General features: G+C 41.2%; 1 protein-coding gene across 3 annotated transcripts in view; it reads right to left on the reverse strand.

The window, feature by feature from the left end:
- The window catches only part of Cacna2d3 (calcium voltage-gated channel auxiliary subunit alpha2delta 3), an 818,761-nt gene that overhangs the window by 274,039 nt on the left and 522,166 nt on the right, over positions 1-22,556 (reverse strand). For all 3 annotated transcript variants that reach the window (XM_055612383.1, XM_055612382.1, XM_055612381.1), the window contains exon 12: positions 3,992-4,070. In XM_055612383.1, coding sequence (XP_055468358.1) covers positions 3,992-4,070 — 79 coding nt within the window. The remainder of the gene's footprint in view (positions 1-3,991; positions 4,071-22,556) is intronic.

Here is a 22,556-nt window from a genome sequence, read left to right on the forward strand (position 1 = left end):
AGAAAGAAAGAAAGAAAGAAAGAAAGAAAGAAAGAAAGAAAGAAAAAGCAATATATTCCAAGTCTCTCTGGATTTTGCCAGCCCAATGAAGGAGGCAGAGAACTAAGGTCCATGAATGTTCCCCAGGCATGGATTTCTAGAGGGAAGTGTATGAGACCTACTGGATTTGAGCTGTTTCCATTGCTATCAGACTTCTAAAAAGACTTTCTGCCTGGAAAGTGGGTCCTTGAGAACCAAGGATCTAGGGATGGCATAATGGTCCTCACCATTCTTCCCTCCCTCAAGGTACTCTGTGGTCAGGCAGCTCAACCTGTCAACAGGCTTCACTTCAGCCTTTCTCTGGTCTGCTGAAGTCCTGAATACTGACAGTTTATTTCACAAAAGGAGCTGGTTGAGTCAGGGCAAAAACATGCAATGGGGGTAGGTGGGGCTTCAGACCTCATGTCACTTGAGATGAAAATGCTATGCTGCCTCCATCATGTAACAATCCAGTACCATAAACAAAGTCTTAATTAATGACCATAGATGAATGCTTGCTTGCTAAAGTTACGTAGATAAAAACCTCATGACTGACGCAATATGAACCCAGTGTTTACATGGACGCAGATGAGCGGAACCTAACACTGTCAGGGGGAGTGTGACTTTGAAGAGAGGCAGACAATGACGTTCTGTTTCCTAAACCCATTAGAAAGAAAGCTGAGTCAGGAAGGTGAAATGATTGAGAGACATTGGTTGTGGTGAGAGAAGAAATAACAGGATTCTGGGAAGAACACAGGGTACTTAGTGGATTCCACCCCCAATCCAGCCAGCAGCTATCCTCATGTCCATGGATTTTCTGAATCTATCATCCTTACAGGCTGAATTCTAGAGCAAGGTCCAGGCTTGACTAACTTGTCTTTACAAGAAAATCTCAAAGATGCTTATAAATGATAACTAAAACTAGATTATGATACAATACTAGTTAAAACAAGGTTTCAATTTGAGGACTTTTTATTACCTGGACACAGGCAGTAGTAAAAGCAATTGTCCAAGTACCCACTAGATGGAGGGAAAAATTGTAATTTAGAATGGCAGGAATAAAAATAAGAAAAAAAAAAAAAAGGAAAGGATTTTTTCCATGACCACAGAATAAAGGGAAAAAAACTGGGAACTATAACTCATTCTCTTTTCAGATGTCATCCAAGTTCTAAGATGTACAGAGGAACCTCCACTGTGAATGGGAGTCTGAGGTTTACCTAATTCTCCTGTCCTGTGCCTTCTCCATCCCTGCTGCACCTGCTCCTAAAATGAAGCCAAGCATGTAAACCTGGGATGGGCAGGATGATGCACTCTTCAGGAAGCAAGCCAAACAAGAAACAAAAGTAGCTGTACTATGTGTTACTTCAGAGATCAAGGAAACATTATAGCTCTTCCAGGAAGCCCTTCCGTTTTTGAAGTGAGGAAATTGAGACTTGCTTAAAAGAACATTTCAAATAGAAGCAGAAAATTAAAGGCAAAGCAACAAAAGGCATGATGGGAGCAGGCCTATTTGCCTTGCTCTAAAAGCCTCCTTAATTCCTGGGGATCTGCACTTTCCCTCTGTGACCTTACCTCTGAGCATGATGAAGTGACCCAGGCTATGTGACATAATCTTTTTTGAAAGAGGGGCTAGAATCTAGTGTTTAGATTTGCTAGCAAGTATCCAGAGAAGCAGCTCTCAGATTTAACGTGTCTCCTGTATGATGTACAGCAGGTATGAGCAGGAGAGGAACACCAATGCAAGCTGCACACATACAAAGCGGAGAAGACCCATCTCCATTAAAAACACGACGTAGACATGAAAAGAAAATCCACAAAGGGAAAGAAAAGCAAAAATACATCTTTGCTGCTCTTTCATGAGACTTGACATTCCTTCCCACTTAAGGTTCTGAGTCACTCCCTTCTTTTCCTAAAACATTCCCCTTCTGTATAAATTGCAGAGAGACAGCTTTGGTTGCTTCAAATAAAGTAAGTTTTTCATAAGTCATCAAAACTGCAGCTGAGACCTGTAAAACTTTCGTCACCACTTCTTACTTCCACTAAAACCCAAACGCTACCATGTTGATGAATTATAGCTTATGAGAAAAGTAAAAGGATAGACCACCTAAGTCTGACAACACCAACTACTGTATAACAGGACAGCTATCTTTATTAATGTTGTGAACCATAGGAGCACCTGAGGAAAGTTTGGGGCTAGGCTCTGTCTGGCAGCCAAGATGAAGTCGGAGTCCGAGGCTGCTCTCAGGAGCCTGTGGTCTCAGGGGAGGTAAGCCAGATCTGTGGAACAATGTGGGCGGTCCTGGGCTGGGAGCAGAGCTACTATCTGAATTGCATGGCCTCACTTCTGGCCTACAGCTTGTGTTCTGGGCAGGTGTCATACCACACGCCATCTGCAGGTGATAAAGCCCAGACCCATCCAGGTAAAAAGCAGACATATGATGGAGGTTGGATTTAAATCCAGGCTACTGGATTTAAAGTTCAGATCCTTCTTGGCCATATAAAAAATGGAAGAAGCCCTTACTAAACTAGATAGTCCTGTCACTTCCAATCGCGTTCTTTGCCCCAAGCATTGTTTCTGATATACCGTAGGGATTGATAATAAATTTACTTCATGAGCACAAAAATCCATAAATGATTAAGTACCTATGAGCTAGTATTGAACTACTAAACCTAACATGTACCCCTTCGCCAATCCTTATGTTTAATAAGAACCGATGGAAGACTGGAGTACAAAATTACAATTCTTCAGGAGAAATAAATACAGGACCTCTATTGTACAGTGCAGTGACTACTGTTGATAACGATGTAATTATTTTTGAAAATCAGCCAGAGTCGACTTCAAATTTCCTCACTACAAGTACATGGTAGGTGGGTAATACAATTTATGCTAATTGCCTTGATTTGGCCATTTCACAATGTATGTATATCTCAGAACATCTCGCTCCATACTGTGTAGAGAGTTTGTTTTTGTCAATTAAAAATTCAAAGGAAGAAGTATTGCTGCTCTCATGCTGAACATTAAATGGCTACTGCAAATTAAGTTTAATTAATTTTACTAGTACCATGGCCAAAACTATGCCATGGAAAATACCAATCCGGCAATCCCAACAGCTTAACACACAGTCTTGGCACATATCTAGTGTGTGTCCAAGGCATCTGTCTGCTCACTCAGGGATCCAATCTTGGTAAGGATGTTGACACCCATCTCAGTTCCATCTGGAACAGGAAACTTCAGAGTTCACATGGGGCAAAGGAAGAGAGTGTTGATGCAACTCCTGAATGTTTTCTTCTTGGATTTAACCTGGGTTGAGTTCCTTCATGCTACAAGAACCTGTTTTGAGGGCACACTTGAAGACTGGGAATGGTGATAGAGGTGTGGGTGTTTGAAGCATAGTGAAAGTCTCTGCTCTTCCAAGATTACTCAGCTACTGAGAAGCAGAGAAGCAGCTTAGCCACCTGACTGTGACATCGAAATGTAGAAATGTATTTTTGGAAGAGCTCCTACATATCCATCTATGATAATTTAGAAATGGATTTTATCTTAGAATTATAGTCTCCTTGTCTGTTCTATGTCAAATGCAGGAGCTGAAAATACAGTTAAATAGAATGACTTATTATTTATTTACTTACTTACGTAGTATTAAATAGGTGATCTAGTAGTCATGTGGGAGAGCAGGATGCCTACATTTACTTTTCCTGTTTTTGACACGAACTACGGGAGAGGATTTTGAATTTTCCCACCGGTGACAAGGAAAAGATAAGTGTTTGAGGTGAGGGATGTACTTGTCATCCCAAATGCTTATTATACACGTCTTCTGACACATCCCACTGCACTCCCAAGAACATATGTCATTCCTATTTCTCAATAAAAATATCCATCTTCTTTTAGGGCTCCCTCATTTTCCCATACATGCTGCTCATGCTGCACACCCAAAAGCAGCAATTCAGAGAGGAGTATCTTTGGGAGCCTCACCTTTGTTAGCACAGGCCATCCACTTGAGATTGTCTGCGAAAGCAGCCTCCCGTCCAATGAGGTATGTGAAGATTCGAACCTAAAAGGAAGATGGACACACAGTGAGAAATGCTCAGCTTGTACCATCCTGTGCAACCACATGCATGGCTCACACACATGTGCTTTACCTCTTTCATGCCCCATGCTCCCCATCTGTAGGAACATATTTAAGACATTTGAAGTACAGTCAGCTAGAAATATATTCAGGGGGTCCTTTGATCTCCGCAGCCATATGGCATAAATGGTAGTTGTTTCTCGGCATGCAATGCAGGGCAGAGAAGACGGTCCAGAAATGGGAGACCAGCAGCAATGCGGGCCTGGCTTTGTTCCACAAGTGGAAAAAGATCATCTAAGTCTAGACCAAATCCAAAACTGTTTTCCTCATTCCCATAGAAAACCCAGACTGTGCTGTTCCGGAGAATAACACCACCACTCTGAGATCCTCAACTCTTCTTTCCAGCAGAATATACAGGCTGCAGGAGCTAACTATCCGCAGGGGCTGGTATGGTTTTAGGTTATTAACTGAAACAAAAGGCACTGCCTGTGGCCAGGAGACTTATGTGGTCCTTCCAGTCATCCTAAGAGTTTGTGAGCGTACAGCTTTCTTTGTTGACTTCAGTCCTTTCTATAGCTCTTTTCCACATCACCCCACTCGTAAAATTTGGGGGCACAAATGTGATTTAAAATAAAAAAAAACTATGGAATTTTAATCTCCTTGAGAAAAAAATTAACAGCAAAAACCTAACCTTATACATACAACAGTGGTAAGCATTGTCCCTGCCAGCAGCTGTCCTTCCTGTTCACTCTCCTCTTCTGGTCCCCTCTATACCTAGCAGAGCCTCTCTGATTAAGGAAAACTGAGGCCAGGTTAAGGGCAAAGATTTTCTTAGTTTCATCGTGGTCTGCTCACATAAGAGGGTCTCTAAGAGCTCCTGAACTGCTGAGTCTGTCAATACAAATGATTCCAAACAGCTCTAAGCTCACAAAAGCCATCATCCACAAGATCCAGTCCCCTGAGACAAGGTTCATGGGCTTCATAAAGTCTTGGCTTTGATTTCAAAGTTCATTAAAGGGTAAACACGAAACTGGTAAGAACTTGCATCTCTATCATGTCTTAGGCTGGGAATAAAAAGTCAGAGATGCCTCTTAATCTGTGAAGTCAATGGATTTCATCTTGTGGTCAAAGACCCGGGGCAAAGCTGAAAGCTGCAAAGGTAAGCTGTGAGTGCCAGACTTTTTGCTGTACAGATGAAGAGGTTGAGCAGAAACTGTTCTTCCTTGGAGGTATGGTTAAAACGCCATGAAAGTGTTTGAGTTGCTGGCAAACTTGTACAATTCCTGATTTAAAATGTGGCAACCTACTTGGAAAGCCAGTAGGGTTGCGCCAAGCTTCTGATCAGTCATGATTGCTCAAGAATTGTGCTAACAAGCACCACAGTAATGAAAGCCAGCACAGCGATTCCCACCATCACCACCAGTAAGGTCTCCACAATCAGTACCATCCATGGGTCAGGTACTCTGCTGAGGGATTTTCAGGCATTCTATTTGTTTTGTTGGTTTCTATTTTATTGTATTGCTTATGAAAGAAAATCAGAATCATGTTCAGTATTTCCATTTATGTACAATGTTTGGCTCCCAGTGGGCAGACCTCTTATCTGAGTAGAAGCAGCATGGACATGACTTTCAACATCTCTGCCTAGAAAATAAATATAATCAGATGATATTGGGTTTATGCCCTACATTTGCTCACAATAATGTCTTTCAACTGAGCACAAAAGGAAAAGCATTTTACTTCAAAGTGTAAAATATTTTGGAGAGCAATTTAACAATATCAAGAGCATTCTGTGTTTGCAATTCTTTTGGCCCAGTAATTGTACCTCTAGGCATTTATCATATAGTCGGGATTATAGGCAAAATGCCCATGGAGGCTAACGGTCAATAGAGTTGACAGAAAATGGAGGAGCACTGAACAGCACGTGCTTTGCAAAGCCACAGTGCAAAGAGTCAAAGCATGTTCACTTTCGATACAACATGGCCAAAACTTAAACCCTAATTTCCCAAGTTTCCCAGTTTCCCGAGAACTGATTGGCTAATAATCATACAATGAGATTTTGCTATATTAAGGGAGGCTCAGAAGCTTTCCTTTATAAACTTTTATATTATTAGCATAACTGACTAAGTTAAAAATAACTAACTATAGCCTTAATAATTAAAGCACATTTTAAATGAGAAGAAAATAATGAAACTGTCATGGCCTGAACAATTCCAGGTGAGTATAAAAAAAAAATAAAACTGGAGTAAAAGTCAAACAGGAAAATGATCATACATAGAAATGGGGGCTGCCCTCCTCTTCCATTCATTTGACCAAGTACCAAACTTCTATGTGCAACACAGTCAAATGCTCTTCATTTCCTCATTGGCAGATTCTGTACCCAGATGTGTTTGTTTTCTACATTTCTTTTCATCTCTCTCTCTCTGTCCCTATGTGTGTGTCTCTGTCTCTCTTTCTCTTTTTTTACCTTAAAAAAACATTCTCTCATACATTAAGCCTGGTCATAGTTTCTTCTCTCTACTCTTCCCAAGGCACCCCCCCCCCATTCTCCAGATCCTCTGCCCCTGTTTCCTTTCAGAAAACAGCAGGCCTCCCAGCAATATTAACTGAACATGGCATAAGAAGATGTAATAAGACTAGGTACAAACCCTCATATTAAGGCTGGATGAGGCAACCCTCAAGGAGGGAGATGGTCCAAAGGGCAGGCAAAAGAGTCAGAGACACCCCACTCCCACTATTAGGAGGCCCACAGAAATGCCAAACTACACAACCATAACATATGTACAGATGTAGTGAAAGTTTTGGTTTCTTTTAAAACTCAGTTATGTCATATAAACAGGTTTTTTTTTTTTGTTTGTTTGTTTTAATCTCAAGTGTGGTATATGGGAATGCCTTAGTTGTCCACAGCTGATAATTGCCTCATGCAACTCAAAAAGAGATGTGGTTTTTACCTGCTGCAGATAGTGGAATTCTGAGGACTCTGAGAGGGTATAAATATGAGAGCCCAGAGAGAGGGCTTGAAGGAAACAAGTGAAGGAGGAATAAAGTTGCTTGTTCATTCTGTTGTTGCCACTTGCCATTTGCTGGACTGCTAAATATCCTGATGACTGAGATTGGTATTTACCCGAAGAACCCAATGAATCTAATCAGATGGAACCCAGTCTAAAGAGGTCTACATCCCCTTTCTCTCCTACCTAGGGTTGGGGGGTTGGAAGTGGGGTAGACACTTAAGGAATCTCAAATAAAGTAGAGTTTAAAAAACTAGCACATACATGCAGAGGACTTAGCACAGATCCATACAGGGTCTGGAATTGTTGCTTCAGTCTCTGTGAAACTTTATGAGCCCTGCTTAGTTGATTCAGTGGGCCTTGTTCTCCTGGTGTCCTCTAACCCTCTGACTCATATTTCTACATTTTTTTAAAACTGCCATCAACCCAACTTCTTTTACAGCTTTGCTGTGAGCCCAGGCTTTTTTATTTTATTTTTTATTTAATGTAGTAAGGAGCTTTAGCAGAGCCAGGTCAATCCTGGGAGCAATCCTGAAAGTCAAGTAGACAGTATACACAGTCACAAAAAGAAGACATAGCACAGGCCAGGCTTGCCATCAGGATCCACTACGCCACTTCCAGAAGCCCAGCCTCTGTGCTCCCCAGACACAGGCACAGAAGACTGATGTCTCATTCCAATGGTTTCTACAAACCCTGTTAAGCTTGATAAAGTATTTGAATGTGGTCTTTCAAAGTCACTTCATTTCATCCAAAGGACACAAACAAAATCCAATCTCAAGTCATTCTTTTTCCAAAGACATTATATGTTTCCTTTATGTAGATGAACTCCATCAGAAGCTCTGATGGGTGTTGATCACAGCAATGCAGGCCTGTAATCCTATGACTCCAGGGGCTGACACAGAAGAATGGCAAGTTCACAGACAGCCTTGTGAAGAAAAGAAAGGGGAGGGAGAAGGGATGACAGAAGAGGGGAAACATAGATGGTCCCATCCCCTGTACATTAATGAATCCTAAATTCTTATTTTATAGCTACTGAAAGAAGGGAAAGGAAGTGGTTGCAGTAGGATTCTAACAGGTCCCTGGTACAACCAGAGAGAAGCTGCTACCAGAAGCACAGACAAACAAAAGGAACAGCTTATCAGTCACGTGTGTCTTCTGAGTGCCTGCTACTTACCAGGGACCACTCCATAAACAAAGAACAAACCAACATCAGGGAGACTACATTGTCTTGGGAGTAAAACAAAATGCATAAATAATGCTCTTGTATCTGTTGGATTAAAGGCTTATGAAGAAATAAAAGCAGGGAAAAGATTATGGAGGATACTGGGAGTTGCTAGTTTAGAAAGGGAAGAAGGGAAAGCTATCCTATCAAGGTGACACCTACACAAGGATCTGGGCAGAGGAGAGGAAAAGAGGGAGTAAGCCACAGGGCTATAGAAAAGAATATTCCTGGTGAAGAGGGAAAAGGTGCAAAGCCACTGAGACAACAATGTCTGAAGGGATATTTAAACATGCCTGTGTGGCAGGAGTAAAGTCATCAGGAGTAGATGCATGGACTGATCTTGGAGATACAGTGGAACCAGGCACAATGACCCCCAAAGGTCACTGGGAGAGTCTGTTTGTTTTTGTTTTTTCAACAAGGGACTGGTATAGGCTAGCACAGTGTGAACATCTTCTTCTAACTAGAGCATGGGGCACAAGCCATGGACACTTGTGCTCAGCCTGGCTGCTCATTAGCACTTCCTAATGTTTTCACAGCTCTCTTCATCCTTGCCCCACCCAAGAACAACTCAGAACCTTGAAGCAGGCTCTGACTCTGAGGGTCCCCAGCGGCACTGTAATGGCAATGAGAAACCACAACCCAATGAGATAGATTTCAACAATGACACTCAGGGCAGTCTACCTAGAGGTTCCAGGTGAGAAGGGAGAATGGCTCTGGCTAGATTTTACAGACAACAGTAAGTACTAAAACCATGAGAAACACAGATTAAAAGTCAGGGTATTTCCTGTTTTCTCCCTCTTCTGATGTCTGTCCTGTTTGCCTTTCTAAGTGAGGGTTGATCATCTTACCCTGGGTGCTCCTTCTTGCTTAGCTTCTTTAGGTGTACAGATTGTAGTATGTTTATCTTTTATTATATGTCTAATATCCACATATAAGTGAGTACATGCCATGTGTGTCTTTCTGCTTCTGGGATACCTCATTCAGGATGATCTTTTCTAGATCCCACCATTTGCCTGTAAATTTCATGATTTCCTTGCTTTAAGTTGTTGGGTAGTATTCCATTGTGTAAATGTACCCCAATTTCTGTATCCATTCCTCAGTTGAGGGGCATCTAGGTTGTTTCCAGGTTCTAGCTATTACGAAAAAAGCTGCTACCAATATGGTTGAGCAAATTTCCTTGTCCTGTACTTGAGGAGCCTACCACAAAGGGCCTCTGAAAGACTCTATCCAGCAGGGTATCAAAGCAGATGCTGAGGTTCATAGCCAAACTTTGGGCAGAGGGCAGGGAATCTTATGAAAGAAGGGAGAGATAGAAAGACCTGGAGGGGACAGGAGCTCCACAAGGAAAGCAAAAGAACTAAGAAATCTGAGACTAATACTCCAACCAAGGACCATTCATGGAGATAACCTAGCACCCCTGCACAGATGTAGCTTATGGTAGCTCAGTATCCAAGTGGGTCTCCTAGTAAGGGGAACAGGAGCTGTCTCTAATATCAACTCAGTGGCTGGATCTTTGATCACCTCCCCATGAGGGGAGAGCAGCCTTCGCAGGCCACAGAGGAAGACAGTGCAGCCAGTCCTGATGAGACCTGATAGACTACGGTCAGATGGAAGGGAAGGAGGACCTCCCCTACCAATGGACTTGGATGAGGGAGGGAGGGTAGAATTGGGAGGGAATGAGGAAGGGGGCTACAGCTGGGATACAAAGTGAATAAACTGTAATTAATATAAAAAAATTTTAAAAAGAAAAACTAGTCAGGCTGGCAGCTGGCCACCTGAAACCCAGGTCAAGTATGCCTGTACTTTTCCTGAAGTGGCTATGGTAGGTCTGACATGGAAGAAATGTACCAAGAACTCACTGGCCTGAGTGAAGGGATGTAAGTCTGGGAACTGAGAAAATGCTAGAGTCATTTCCAGAAAGCTGTGTCTATTAACTGCTAAGTTGTGTCTATCTAAGAGCTTTAACAATTCAGTGGGTGCTGGATCAAAATAACATTTTAAAGAAGTTGTGTCAATCTAAAAGGCAGGAAGAGCAGACACCAGCCAGACTTGGAAATGAGAAACCCTGCTAGCTGACTACATTCTCTTTCTTCCCCAGAAAGGGTGGGTTTGAGAACAACTCTTCAAACTTCCTGCACTTATGTGTTCACGTCCCGAGCTGTTCCCTGAGACCACAGCAATCCTCTCTTTCTCCAAGAGGCAGCGGAGACAGGGGGACAGTACTTTCCCACATACACGGTCTACACCACCATAGGAACAAGGCAGCCTTTTATTTTAGACTGTGGTAATGATACTTGCTACTCGAACAGACCAGGACCTATACATGTCCACATTGGTAGGTACAAAACTGTAACTAAGGAGTGGCAGCCCCTAGTTATGGAGATGGACTCTAACACATCTCTTCACCTGTGCTCAAAATGGCATGTGGCTTCAGAATTTGCTAAAACCAACCATCTTTCTATCTTAAGGTCAGTTTGATGCTACTGAACATGTTCTTAATTGGGACGTGGCAAAAACTATTCCTTGTTAAACTCCTATTGCTATTCGTCCATTTCTGTATTTCTTATATCTCAAAGTATTTATGAAATAAAACCTTTAATCTCTAAGAAGATGAGAAGAGATAGAATCACACACACACACACACACACAGGCTTCATAAATCACTGCCAATGTTTATCTTCCCCCAAAAAAGCTGAGGGAAGATTTCAGTTGAGAGAGGGTGACTCCACAGGAAACAGTTACATTGGACAGAATGCTTTTCATCTTGAAGCCATCATGCTCATCTAGAGGACGAAAGACAACTAAGGTAATGTTGCCCCGAATGGCAATAAAATGGGATAAATTGAATTAGATTACAAAAGTAATAAAATCTCAACAAATGAATATCATAGATCATTATGAAAAATGGACTGTCACATTAGGGATGCTCCAAGGGCCTGAACAATCTTCTCCAATTTCTTTTCCCGTAAACACAAATGTCTGAGACCTCATGTGTGGTAATGAATATATCTCAATTCAGAAAAAAAAAATGTCATTTATAGTCTTTTGTTGCAGGGACAGATAGTGTGAGCTGATTTTCATAGCCATATATTTTGGTGAAGGACACACTCAGGCCCAACAGTTGGGTTGCTACAGTGGAATAGTCACAATTTAAGCCATGACATCTTCAAAGGAAGGTGACACAAGTTATGAGACTTTAGCTCTCTAGTGGCCTCAATCTGGGGCCAGAGCAAGTGTGTTAATGCTAACATTCTATTCTTGGTGTTTAAAATTTTATTTTGCATGTTTATATGTATGTGTACAGATATATATATGCATATATGTTCACATGTGTGGGGGGACATATGTATATGCAGATGTGCATGCAGATGTGTGGTGTACATGTGAAGGCCAGAAGCTGGCTGCGGATATCTTCCATGACGGCTGTTCTCACTATTTACTCAGACATGGTCTCCTGATGAACCTGGAGCTCATTAATTTGACTAATCTAGCTAGCCATCTTGTCCTTGAGAACCCCTGACTTAGCCTCTAGTATTCTGGTGGGCCCTGAGTGAAAGGATGTTGGCCTTAGAATTGAGAAAATGCTAGAGTCATTTCCAGAAAGCTGTGTCTACTTCCTGCCAAGTCGTGTCTATCTAAGAGCTTTACAATCCAGTGGGTGCTGGATCAAGATGACATTTTAAGGAAGTTGTCTCGATCTAAAAGGCAGGGCCAGCAGACACCAGCCAGACTCAGCAAATGATGAACCCAGCCAGCTGACTACGCTCTCTTCTTTCCTCACAAAGAGTGGCTCTAGAAGCAGCTCTTGGCTCCTTAGCTATCACGTGGGTGGATGGATTCTGCCCTCAGGTTTACATGGCCAGTGCGTCATCCACTGACCCATGTCCTTATCTCCAATGCCCTGAATTCTTAATGTTCTTCATAGCCAAGGCTTTATCAACCTTGACAATGGTAAGTAATGCCTTTAGTGTATCTTCAATGTGCAAAAGTGTATCTTTAATATGCAAAACCCAACCCATCCACAGCCCAAGGCAATACCTGTGCTTTCATCGGTTGCTCATATTCCCAGGACCATTGCCCATATGCTATAATCAACCTAGTCCTAAGAATGACACTCCTTTGGACAACTCTGTTCCCCAGCACCCAGTGAAATTATCTGCATTATATAACCCTAAATTTCCGCTTGCCCTCGTGTTCTGAATTCCTCTTTCTGCACACTTACTTTGATCTTACCTCTGTACTTCCCTGTATGTCTCTTCATCATAATGGCATGTCCTTATACATCTTGTAATAAACATTTTTCTCTATGACAATCATTATTATATCTGTAAATCATACTGTCCATGACTAAGCAAACCCTTGGTATCCTTAATACAACCAGAAACCAGAAGATAGTGGTTCCAAGTAGACATGGAGAGCTTACAGGCTTTGAGACCTTGGGCGAGGTACTGAAACCCTCTGTGTTACGATTTTCAACTTCTAAAGTGATTCACCCATTCCTGCCACTGTAATTAATAACAAATGAGAGGATTTAGTAAAAGATGAAAGGATGGGTCAGGAGCTATGTGATTTCTAGTAACGCCACTTAGATCAGACAACATTCAGAAGCAAAGCTGAACAAAGACATGTAAACATAGGCACCTTTCTCTCAACAGGTTGGGTGGAAGAGGAAATTGCCTTTCAGGGGTGAAGATGAGGATTCTTCCCCATAGAGTATTACCACATGCTAGCACTGAAGTTTGCCATTACTTAAGATGATGGAATAAGAGTTCTAAAATGGTGGTGACCAGTGTGCACTGTATCTGAGGGACAGAGGATCAGAGACTCTGAAACCAGTCAGTGGACCAGCGTCTGGACCCAGAGCATCAACCTTGGGGCTTCCCAGGACTAGAGGTGACGTCTCATGAGTTGAGGCCAACAGGATATAGACCTCTATGGCCATCTCCAGGGTCTAGAAATGGCAAATTATGAACATCAGCATTTTCTGCACACCCCAGCACGTGCCAAACCCCAGGTCCAGAGATCATCCACTCTATCAGCCAGACATCAGATCCCTCCTGCTCCCCTGATGCCAGGTTTCCTGGGACATGTGGGGCCAGTCAGATCCAGGCCCCCTGGTCTGAGAGTTGCAGAACTGTGTGCTGCTAGCACTCTTCAGGGGAGTGCCAGGTCCAAGGACCCTCCTCTCTAGCAGCCAGACATAGGCTACCTCCAGCCCCCCTGAGGGCAGGTCAGGATTTTTGGGGTAGCATTCCCAGCATTTAAGCCACTGCTCTGCTGGTCACCCCATGGAGACCAGGCAAACAGTGGAAGCTTACAGATCATGGATTCAAAATAGCGCAGCCCAAACCAGTCTGGGTCACAGAGTCACCATGATCTAAAACTAAACCACAACAATAACCAAAAGAGCAAAAAGCTTACACAGACATAGAAACTGAACAACTCTACTCAACAACAGCTGGGTCAGAGAAGAAATAAAGAAATTAAAAATTTCCGAGAATCCAATGAAAATGAAGGGACATTCCCAAACTTACAGAACACAATGAAAGCAGTGCTAAGAGGAAAGTTCATAGTATTAAGTGCCTTCATAAAGAAATTTGAGACATTTCATACAAGCAACTTTGGCACAGCTGAAAGCCCTAGAAAAATAAGAAGCAGACACAACCAAGAGAAGTAGATGGATGGAAGTAATCAAACTCAGGGCTGAAAACAATCAATTAGAAACAAAAGAAAAAATTCAAAGAATCAACAAATCCAAGAGCTGGTTCTTTGAAAAAAAAAATGAACAAGATAGATGAATCCTTAGCCAAACTAAGATGTACTACCTAAATGAACAAACTCAGAAATGAAGAGAAATAACAACAGACACTGAGGAAATACAAACAATTATTAGGTCTTACTTCAAAAGCCTATACTCCACAAAATTTGAAAATCTAATTGAAATGGACAATTATCTTGATAGATTCCACTTACCAAAGTTGAATCACGATCAGGTAAATAAATTAAATAGTCCTATATCCCCTAAGGAAATAGAAGCAGTCATCAAAAGTCTCCCATCCAAAAAACAAAACAAAACAAAACAAAAAACCCAAACAAACAAACAAACAAACAAACCAGGGCCAGATGGTTTCAGCACATAATTCTACCAGACCTTTAAAGAAGAGCTAATTCCAATCCTCCTCAAACTATTTCACAAGATAGAAACAGAAAAAACATTACCAAAATCATACTATGCGGTCACAGTTACCTTGATAACTAAACCACACAAAGTCCCAACAAAGAAAAAGAATTTCAGACCACATTGTCTTATGAACATTGATAGAAAATTAATCAATAAAATACTTACAAACCAAATCCAAGAACAGATCAAAGATATCATCCACCATAACCCAGGCATGCAGGAGTGGTTCAATATATGGAAATCCATCAACGTAATCCACTATATAAACAAACTCAAAGGAAAAAAAAAAACAAAACTACATAATCATCTCCTTAGATGCTGAAAAAGCATTTGACAAAATACAACACCCATTCATGTTTAAAGTTTTAGAGAAATCAGGGATACAAGGCACATACATAAACATAGTAAAGGCAATATACAACAATCCTAAAGCCAACACCAAACTATATGGAGAGAAACTTAAATCAATCCCACTGAAATCAGGGAAAAGGCAAGGCTGTCCACTCTTTCCATATCTCTTCAACATAGTACTGGAAGTCCCAGCTTGAACAATAAGACAACTAAAGGAAAGAAATCAGAAAGAAAGAAGTAAAAGTAACACTATTTGAAAATGATATGATAGTATACATGTGTGAACCCCAAAATTCTACCAGAGAACTTCTACAATTAACAAATACCTTCAGCAAAGTGGCTGGATACAAAATTAACTCAAAAAATCAGTAGCCCTCCTATAACCAAAAGACAAATGGGCTGAGGAAAAAATTAGAAAAACAACACCCTTCACAATAGCCACAAGTAACATAAAGTATCCTGGTGAACCTCTAACCACAAAAGTGAAATACTTTTGTGAAAACAAACAAACAAAACCAATTTCAAGTCTTGAAGAAAGAAATTAAAGAAGATATCAGAAGATGGAAAGATCACCCATGCTCATGGATCGGTAGGATTAACATAGTAAAAATGGCCATCCTTCCAAAAGCAATCTACAGATTCAATGCAACTCCCATCAAACTACCAACACAATTATTCACAGATGTTGAAAGAACAATTCTCAACTTTATATGGAAAAAAAAAAACAGAATAGCTAAAATAATCCTGTACAATAAAAGATCTTCTGAACATATTTCCATCCCTGATCTCAAGCTGTACTGTAGAGCAACAGTAATAAAAACGGCATGGTGCTCACATAGAAACAGACTCCGAATCAATGGAATTGAATCAAAGAACCAGAAATAAAGCCATGTACCTAAGGACACCTGATTTTTGACAAAGAAGCGAAAACCATACAATGGAAAAAAGATAATATCGTCAACAAATGGTGCTTGTCTAACTGGATGTCTACATGTAGAAAAATGCAAATAGATCTATATTTATTACCCTGCATAAAAGTAAAGTCCAAGTGGATCAAATATCTCAACATAAAACTAGACCCACTAAATCTGTTGGAAGAAAAAGTGGGGAAGAGCCTTGAATGCATTAGCACAGAATACCAACAGCTCAGGTCCTAAGATAAAGAATAAGTGGGACCTCATGAAACTGAAGAGCTTCTGTAAAGCAAAGGACACTGTCAACAGAACAAAATGACATATTACAGATTGAGAAAAGATCTTCACCAGTCCTACATTTCACAGAGAGCTAATATCCAGAATATATGAAGAACTCAAGAAATTAAATACCAACAAACCAAATAATCCAATTAAAAATGGGATAGAGAGCTAAACAGAAAATTATCAACAGAGGAATACTAAATGGCAGAGAAACACTTAAAGAAATGATCAACTTTCTTCATCAGGGAAATGCAAATCAAAATTACTATGAGCTTCCACCTCATACCCATCAGAATGGCTAAGGTCAAAAACTCAAGTGACAACACATGCTGGAGAGGATGTGGGGAAAGGGGAACGCTCCTCCATTGCTGGTGGCAATATAAGCTTGTAAAACCACTTTGGAAATCAACCTGGTGTTTTCTCAGAAAATTGGGAATAGTGCTACCTGAAGACCTAGCTATACCACTCCTAGGAATATACAGAAAGATGCTCAACCATACAACAAGGACATTCACTCAACTATGCTCATAGCAGCTTTATTCATAAAAGCCAGAATCTAGAAATAACCTAGATGTCCCTCAACCAAAGAATGTTTACAAAAATTGTGGTACATTTACACAACAGAATACTATTCTTCTATTAAAATCAAGGAAATCATGAAATTTGCAGACAAATGGATGGTCATCCTGAGTGAAGTAATCCAGGAGCAGGAAGACACATATGGTATATACTCACTTAACAGCAGATATTACCCATATAATAAAGGATAAACATACTACAATCTATATACCTAAAAAACGCTATACAACAAGGGAGATCCTAGGGAAAATGCTTAATTCTCATTCAGGAGAGAGAACAGGATCGACTCCCAAAGCAGTGGAAGAGAGTGAACAGGACTGAAGCCTACCACAGATGTCCTCTGAAAGACTCCACCCAGCAGGGGATCAAAGCAGATACAAAGACTCACAGCCAAACTTTGGGCATAGTCTTATGGAAGAAGGGGGATATAGAAGGGCCTGGAAGGGACAGAAGCCCCACAAGGAGACCAACATAGCCAACAAAAGCTGGGCCCAGGGTGGGGGGAACTGCAGAGACTGAGCCATCAATAAAGACCTTACATAGAGAGGACCTAGACCTCCTGCTCAGATATAGCCCATAGACAGCTTAGTCTCCATGTGGATCCTCTAGTAAGGGGAGAAGAGATAGTCTCTGACATCAACTCAGTGCCTGCTTCTTAATCAATATTCTCTGGTGGAATGACTTAGCCAGCCCACAGAGGAAGAGGATCCAGGCAGTCCTGATGGGACCTGATAGGCTAGGTTCAGACAGTAGGGGAGGAGGACTTTCCCTATCAGTGGACTAGGGGAGAGAGATAGGAGAGAAAGAGGGAGGAAGGGTGGGACTGGGAGGAGATGAGGGAGGAGGCTACAATTGGTATGATACAAAGTGAATAAATTGTAAATAATAATAATAGTAGTAATAGTAATAAAACAAAACAAACAACAAAAAAAGGTGATGGAATAACATATCCTACCACTAGCAGTGTAATGATCACATCTATCAATCTTCAGAGAGCCCAAGACATGATCTACAGACGTCTTCTTCCTCTAAAATTCATTCGCAATTTCAGCCATGGTTCATATGATTTGGAACCCCCTTATCCTAAATCTCAGAATCAATTTATTTAAGGAACTAGGTTTGCTTGACATCTGATATTCTGCATTATAAATTCCTCCCAAACGAAGTATATTATTTGGACAACAAAAATGAAATCTCATTCTGGGATACACACCAAAGTGAGAGAGATGTTCATTGGCTCACATGCATGTTCCTTTATGGCAGAGTACCAGATACCTACCCACCATCAGGTTCAAAACAGTCACTTCAAATGAGGGCTTAAGGTGGAACGGACAAAAATGAGATTCCAGAACTGAGACCTTGGGGATTCCAGAGCTGTAAACCTTGGGGATTTTAGATGTGCCTTACACCCTTGAAATTCTGTAAAAAACACAGTTAAAGAGCTGGGATGGAATGGATTACCATCAAATTCAGCTTGAATCTACAGACTGTACAATGTGTCCAGTGGAGATAATTCTCAAATGAATGTTGATTGGCCAGCAAGCAATCTGATGCCACTAAGGCTTCTGGGTCAAAACTTCATCCCAAACTTGAGACTTCTACCCACAGGCATGAGCTGCACTCTTGTGTGTCTTCTGCATCATTTCCTGTTTCTGTGTTTCTGCCCTACTTAAGTTCCTGTGTTAGCTTCCTCAGTGATGGCCTGTTACCTAGAAGTCTAAGGTGAAATAAGTCCTTTTCTTCCCAACTTACTTTTAATCATGGTGTTTTGTCATGGTATTATAAACCTCAACTGACTGTTCTGAGTAACTTACTTCCTTCTGCTATATTCTATTTAAGACTACACATTCTTCAACTTATGCCATATGCTGGGTACTAAGCCTCTAGACCACAGCCTCTGGGAGGATGTTTCAGATTTAACATGTGACATGTACATATCTGATAGCTAAAAACCTATCACTACTTTAAATTTGGACATTTTGGGGGGTGACAACAGTGAAGAACCAGCCTGTCCTACAAATACTGGCTCATGCCTGTGGGTAGAAGTCTCAAGTTTGGGAAGAGCCATCAGACTGCCGCACTCCCCACTGTTGTGCCCACCCTCTAACATGATGAACTGAAATCCCTGTGAAACTGTAAGCCATGATAAACCTTTCATCCTTTCAATTATTTTTGTCATTATCTTCATCATGTTAACAGAGAAGCAAGACCTTTTCTCTCTAAAGGATGGTAGAGTAAACACATGAACAAAGCTCCTACAGACAAAGCCATCAGATTAATCCAAACATATCAGAAAAATTAAACCACTTTACAAGATGGAAAATTGTTCCACACATTCAGATACAGACAGTTTTACTCATGAAAAGTCATGGGGTTGTGTTGCCTTCTAGAAAGGCCTTTCCAATGTCTTCCCATTACATGGGCTATTTTGCATCACAGTCTTCTAGGGACTGATATGATGATTTGGGGAATTTCCTGGCATTGTGGCCTCATCATTCACCTTTTCCATTACTGGGAATGTTCCATGTCTCCAGTCTTATCTCTCCAACTTCATTTTATGTCATCTAACTCACCGTCATCTCTTGGAGTGTGGTCTGGTGCTTTGTATTTGATAATTGCTTGCCCAGAGATTCTTACTGTTTAAGAGAAAATTGTCATGTACCCCAGGTATTGCTGTTTAACCTTGCCTAAGAAATTATTCCTGATTGGCTGATTAAAAGGCCTAAACCTGGGCAGGACAGAATGGGGTAGGTGGGGCCAGGTTGAAGGCTTTGGGATAGGAAAATCACAGGAAAAAAGAGAGACAGAAAGAGAGGAAGCCACTAGGGGTAGTGTAAAAAAGGAACCACATGGGCCAAGAGGAAGAACTTTAAGAACAGCATGGAAAGGAGCACTCCAAATGAAGGATAAGTAAGTATTTATGGAATTATGGATGAGAGATGGGCCAGACAGGAATGGTAAGGTAGATGACATGGGATGGGGCTAGAAGATATAAGATAGAGTAGGTGGAATATCTGCCCAGCCAAGGTAAATAAGGCAATTATAAAATTTAACAGGTGTCTGTGTTTTATTTGATTGTGATAGGAGATTAAATTATATCACTGAAATAATTATAAGGCTAATAATAAATAATATTTAGCCTCACATTATTTAATTTCCAGCAACAAATGACTCCCTCCATGTTGGGTACCATTTGTTGATGATTATTAAAATTTATTATTGGTTTATATTTTAGTAAAGCAGTGGTTACTCCCTTGCCAGTGATATGTCCAAATAACCACATAGAGAATAGGATTTATTTAATTAGCCTAGAGCACAATGCTGAGTGATTTTCACTCCATCCTAAACCTCCAAACTAGTATAGCTTCATTCCATTCAGATTTCCCATATTATACTCGCTTTTTAGTCATATCCCAGGTCCAGTTAATTTCTCCTGATGTTTCATAGTCCTCTCCAAACAGATCCAAACCCATTTTTCTGTCCTTTCTCCTCCCCTCACCGGACCAGGATGTCTGACCCTCTTCGCTGCATTGCTCAGCATTGGCTGGTTAGCTTTATTGGCAATACAGAGAACAAATGGTGGCATGTTTACACAAACTTGAGACAGGAGATGCTTAGAATAAACATCACAATGCAATGTCTGAATTGAAACAAGATAGTGGGGTAGAGAAATCAGCATTTCAAAGAACAAAGATAATCTGTTCACAGTCCACAAGAACATTATGCCAACACTCATTCTTTCCTTTGTTTCTTCCAAGGGTACTTGAGGCACTCTGTAGTCTCAACGATTTGGTCAATTCTTTGAAGGTAGAAAGGGGCAACTGTGTCCAACTCAGTGCCCAACAACCAGTACACTCTTTCTTAATCAATATCAGATGTCCACATTTTCTCCACTTCCCAAGAACTTAGGCATGCAAATAAGTCAGCAGGGGAAACATCTGAATTTATTAGCAACAGAACTCTTCCCTCCATTGCTGACTCAATTTCAAAACTCTGTTTACAAACAGCTAGTTTTATCTTTCCTATGCTCAGTTCCCTTAGACTTTTATTTTTAACACCAAGGATTAGTGATAAAATGTAAGGAAACGGAAATCTTAAAAAAATTCTCTGGTCTTAGTTAATACTGCTTCACATTCATGAGTCACAAAAATACTGTATCATACCCCAGGACTCCCACTGGGTGGATGTTCAGTTGTATGTTTCTTCTGAGTGCTGGCCCTTGATTCTAGAAGGAAACCTTGCAAAGATTGAAGCCAATGGTGTCTTAGATAACTGCCTGCTTCAAAGATTATTATTAGAGGAAACAAAAACAAAAACCTCATTGTAGGTGTTAAAGCACTTGGTGTGAGAGGGTGGGCAGGGAAAGTGTTATACCCCCCCCATACATGGGACCAGTAGACACAGAATTATCTTGTGTTAACAAGGAGAAATGAGTGACTGGGCACATGGGTTAGCAAAATGCACTATTATACCATTGTGTCAAGTGTTGCATACACAAATACGTAGGCCTTGGGCAGAAAGTTGAATGTGCACCATCATTCTCCTAACTTGTGGTTACTATCACAGAACTTACCCTTGAAAGTCGGGTGGGAGAGTAAAGCAAGACTGTGGGAGACTGATACCACAAAAGCTAGCATTTTTTTCTGAGACATTGCCCCCGAAATGTCAGCCCTTCAGAAGGAAATACGCAGCAGGGCAAGGCATGGGGTAGGAATTTGAAGAAAAAGCTTGGGTAGGTCATTGGGCCCCAGACATGAAAACCTTTTACTTCAAGGCTTTTCTTCCAGAGAATGGGTTTTCTTTTCCTTCCTAGATTAGGATCTAATACGAAATAGGATCCTTGTGATTTTTCCCTCCGGGTCTGGGGCAAAGGCAACAGTGGCAGTACACATCTGGACAGTGTCCCCTCCGTGTGCTATCCTGGTGATCGGCATACCAACATGGGTTACAGGCTGAAGATCTAGGAGCCTGGAATTTATCTCCCGAATCATTCTTGGCCTCGTTAAGAGGACTCCAAGCTAGCAGTGGCTTCTTCTCACAGTTCTTGTCATTTCCACTTTCCCCACCAATCCTTCCTGTCAATAAGAATTAGTACAAAATAGGAGTTTTTGCTGTTACTTCACCTGCTGTCTTCTGGGGCTTACTGTCATGAGAAGAATCAAAGATTTGTCAGACAAGTGTGAATATATTATTGAAGACAGTGTTGACCCATTTTGCCTGTGACGTCCAGAATGGCAGGCAGGGGTAGAGGGAGAGTCTTGTCAGAGCCTCTAGGCAATCTATATGTGCTGAGTGTCTGAAGAGCAGCCTCTGCCTCAACCTCCCTCCAAAGATATTCTCCCAATTCCCACTGTAGGAACATGCTCTCCATTGTGATGGCTCTGCTGTGCCACAATACAGAGCAACTACTCTGATGTCTGTGGGGAGGCACGGTGGGTTGACAGGGCAGGAAGGAGGTTAGAGTTTCTGAGGATTGGGGGGAATAGTATCTCATTAAGGGAAAATCTCAGTGGGAATTTCACACCTCATTTTCAGTCAGGACAAGTTGTATTTCATCTTAAGCAACTAGCCAGGTTTTAATCTTGTAGATATGAGTCTTTTGGAGGGTCTCTGGCAGACTGGTTTAGACACCCGGAAGATGTAGTGATTTTGCTGTGGTCACCCCGTTTTCCTGACCTCAGAATAAAGGTTTAATTCCATCTGATTTTCTGTCTCACCACCTTCCCACTTTCATTAATCAGTTACTAGATTCCAGCTCCATACTTACTGGCCTTGCGGATGATGGAAACACAATGAGGTTAAATTGTCTGCATGGTCTTCAGCATTGTGGAACTTGTAAATTGTTGAAAGGCTTTTCAGAGAATTACGAAGGCCAACCAATATGGAAAACTGTGTGTGTGTGTGTGTGTGTGTGTGTGTGTGTGTGTGTGTGTGTGT

Source organism: Psammomys obesus, unplaced genomic scaffold, assembly GCF_907164565.1.
Source record: "Psammomys obesus unplaced genomic scaffold, mPsaObe1.curated_primary_1811, whole genome shotgun sequence".
NCBI lineage: Eukaryota > Metazoa > Chordata > Mammalia > Rodentia > Muridae > Psammomys > Psammomys obesus.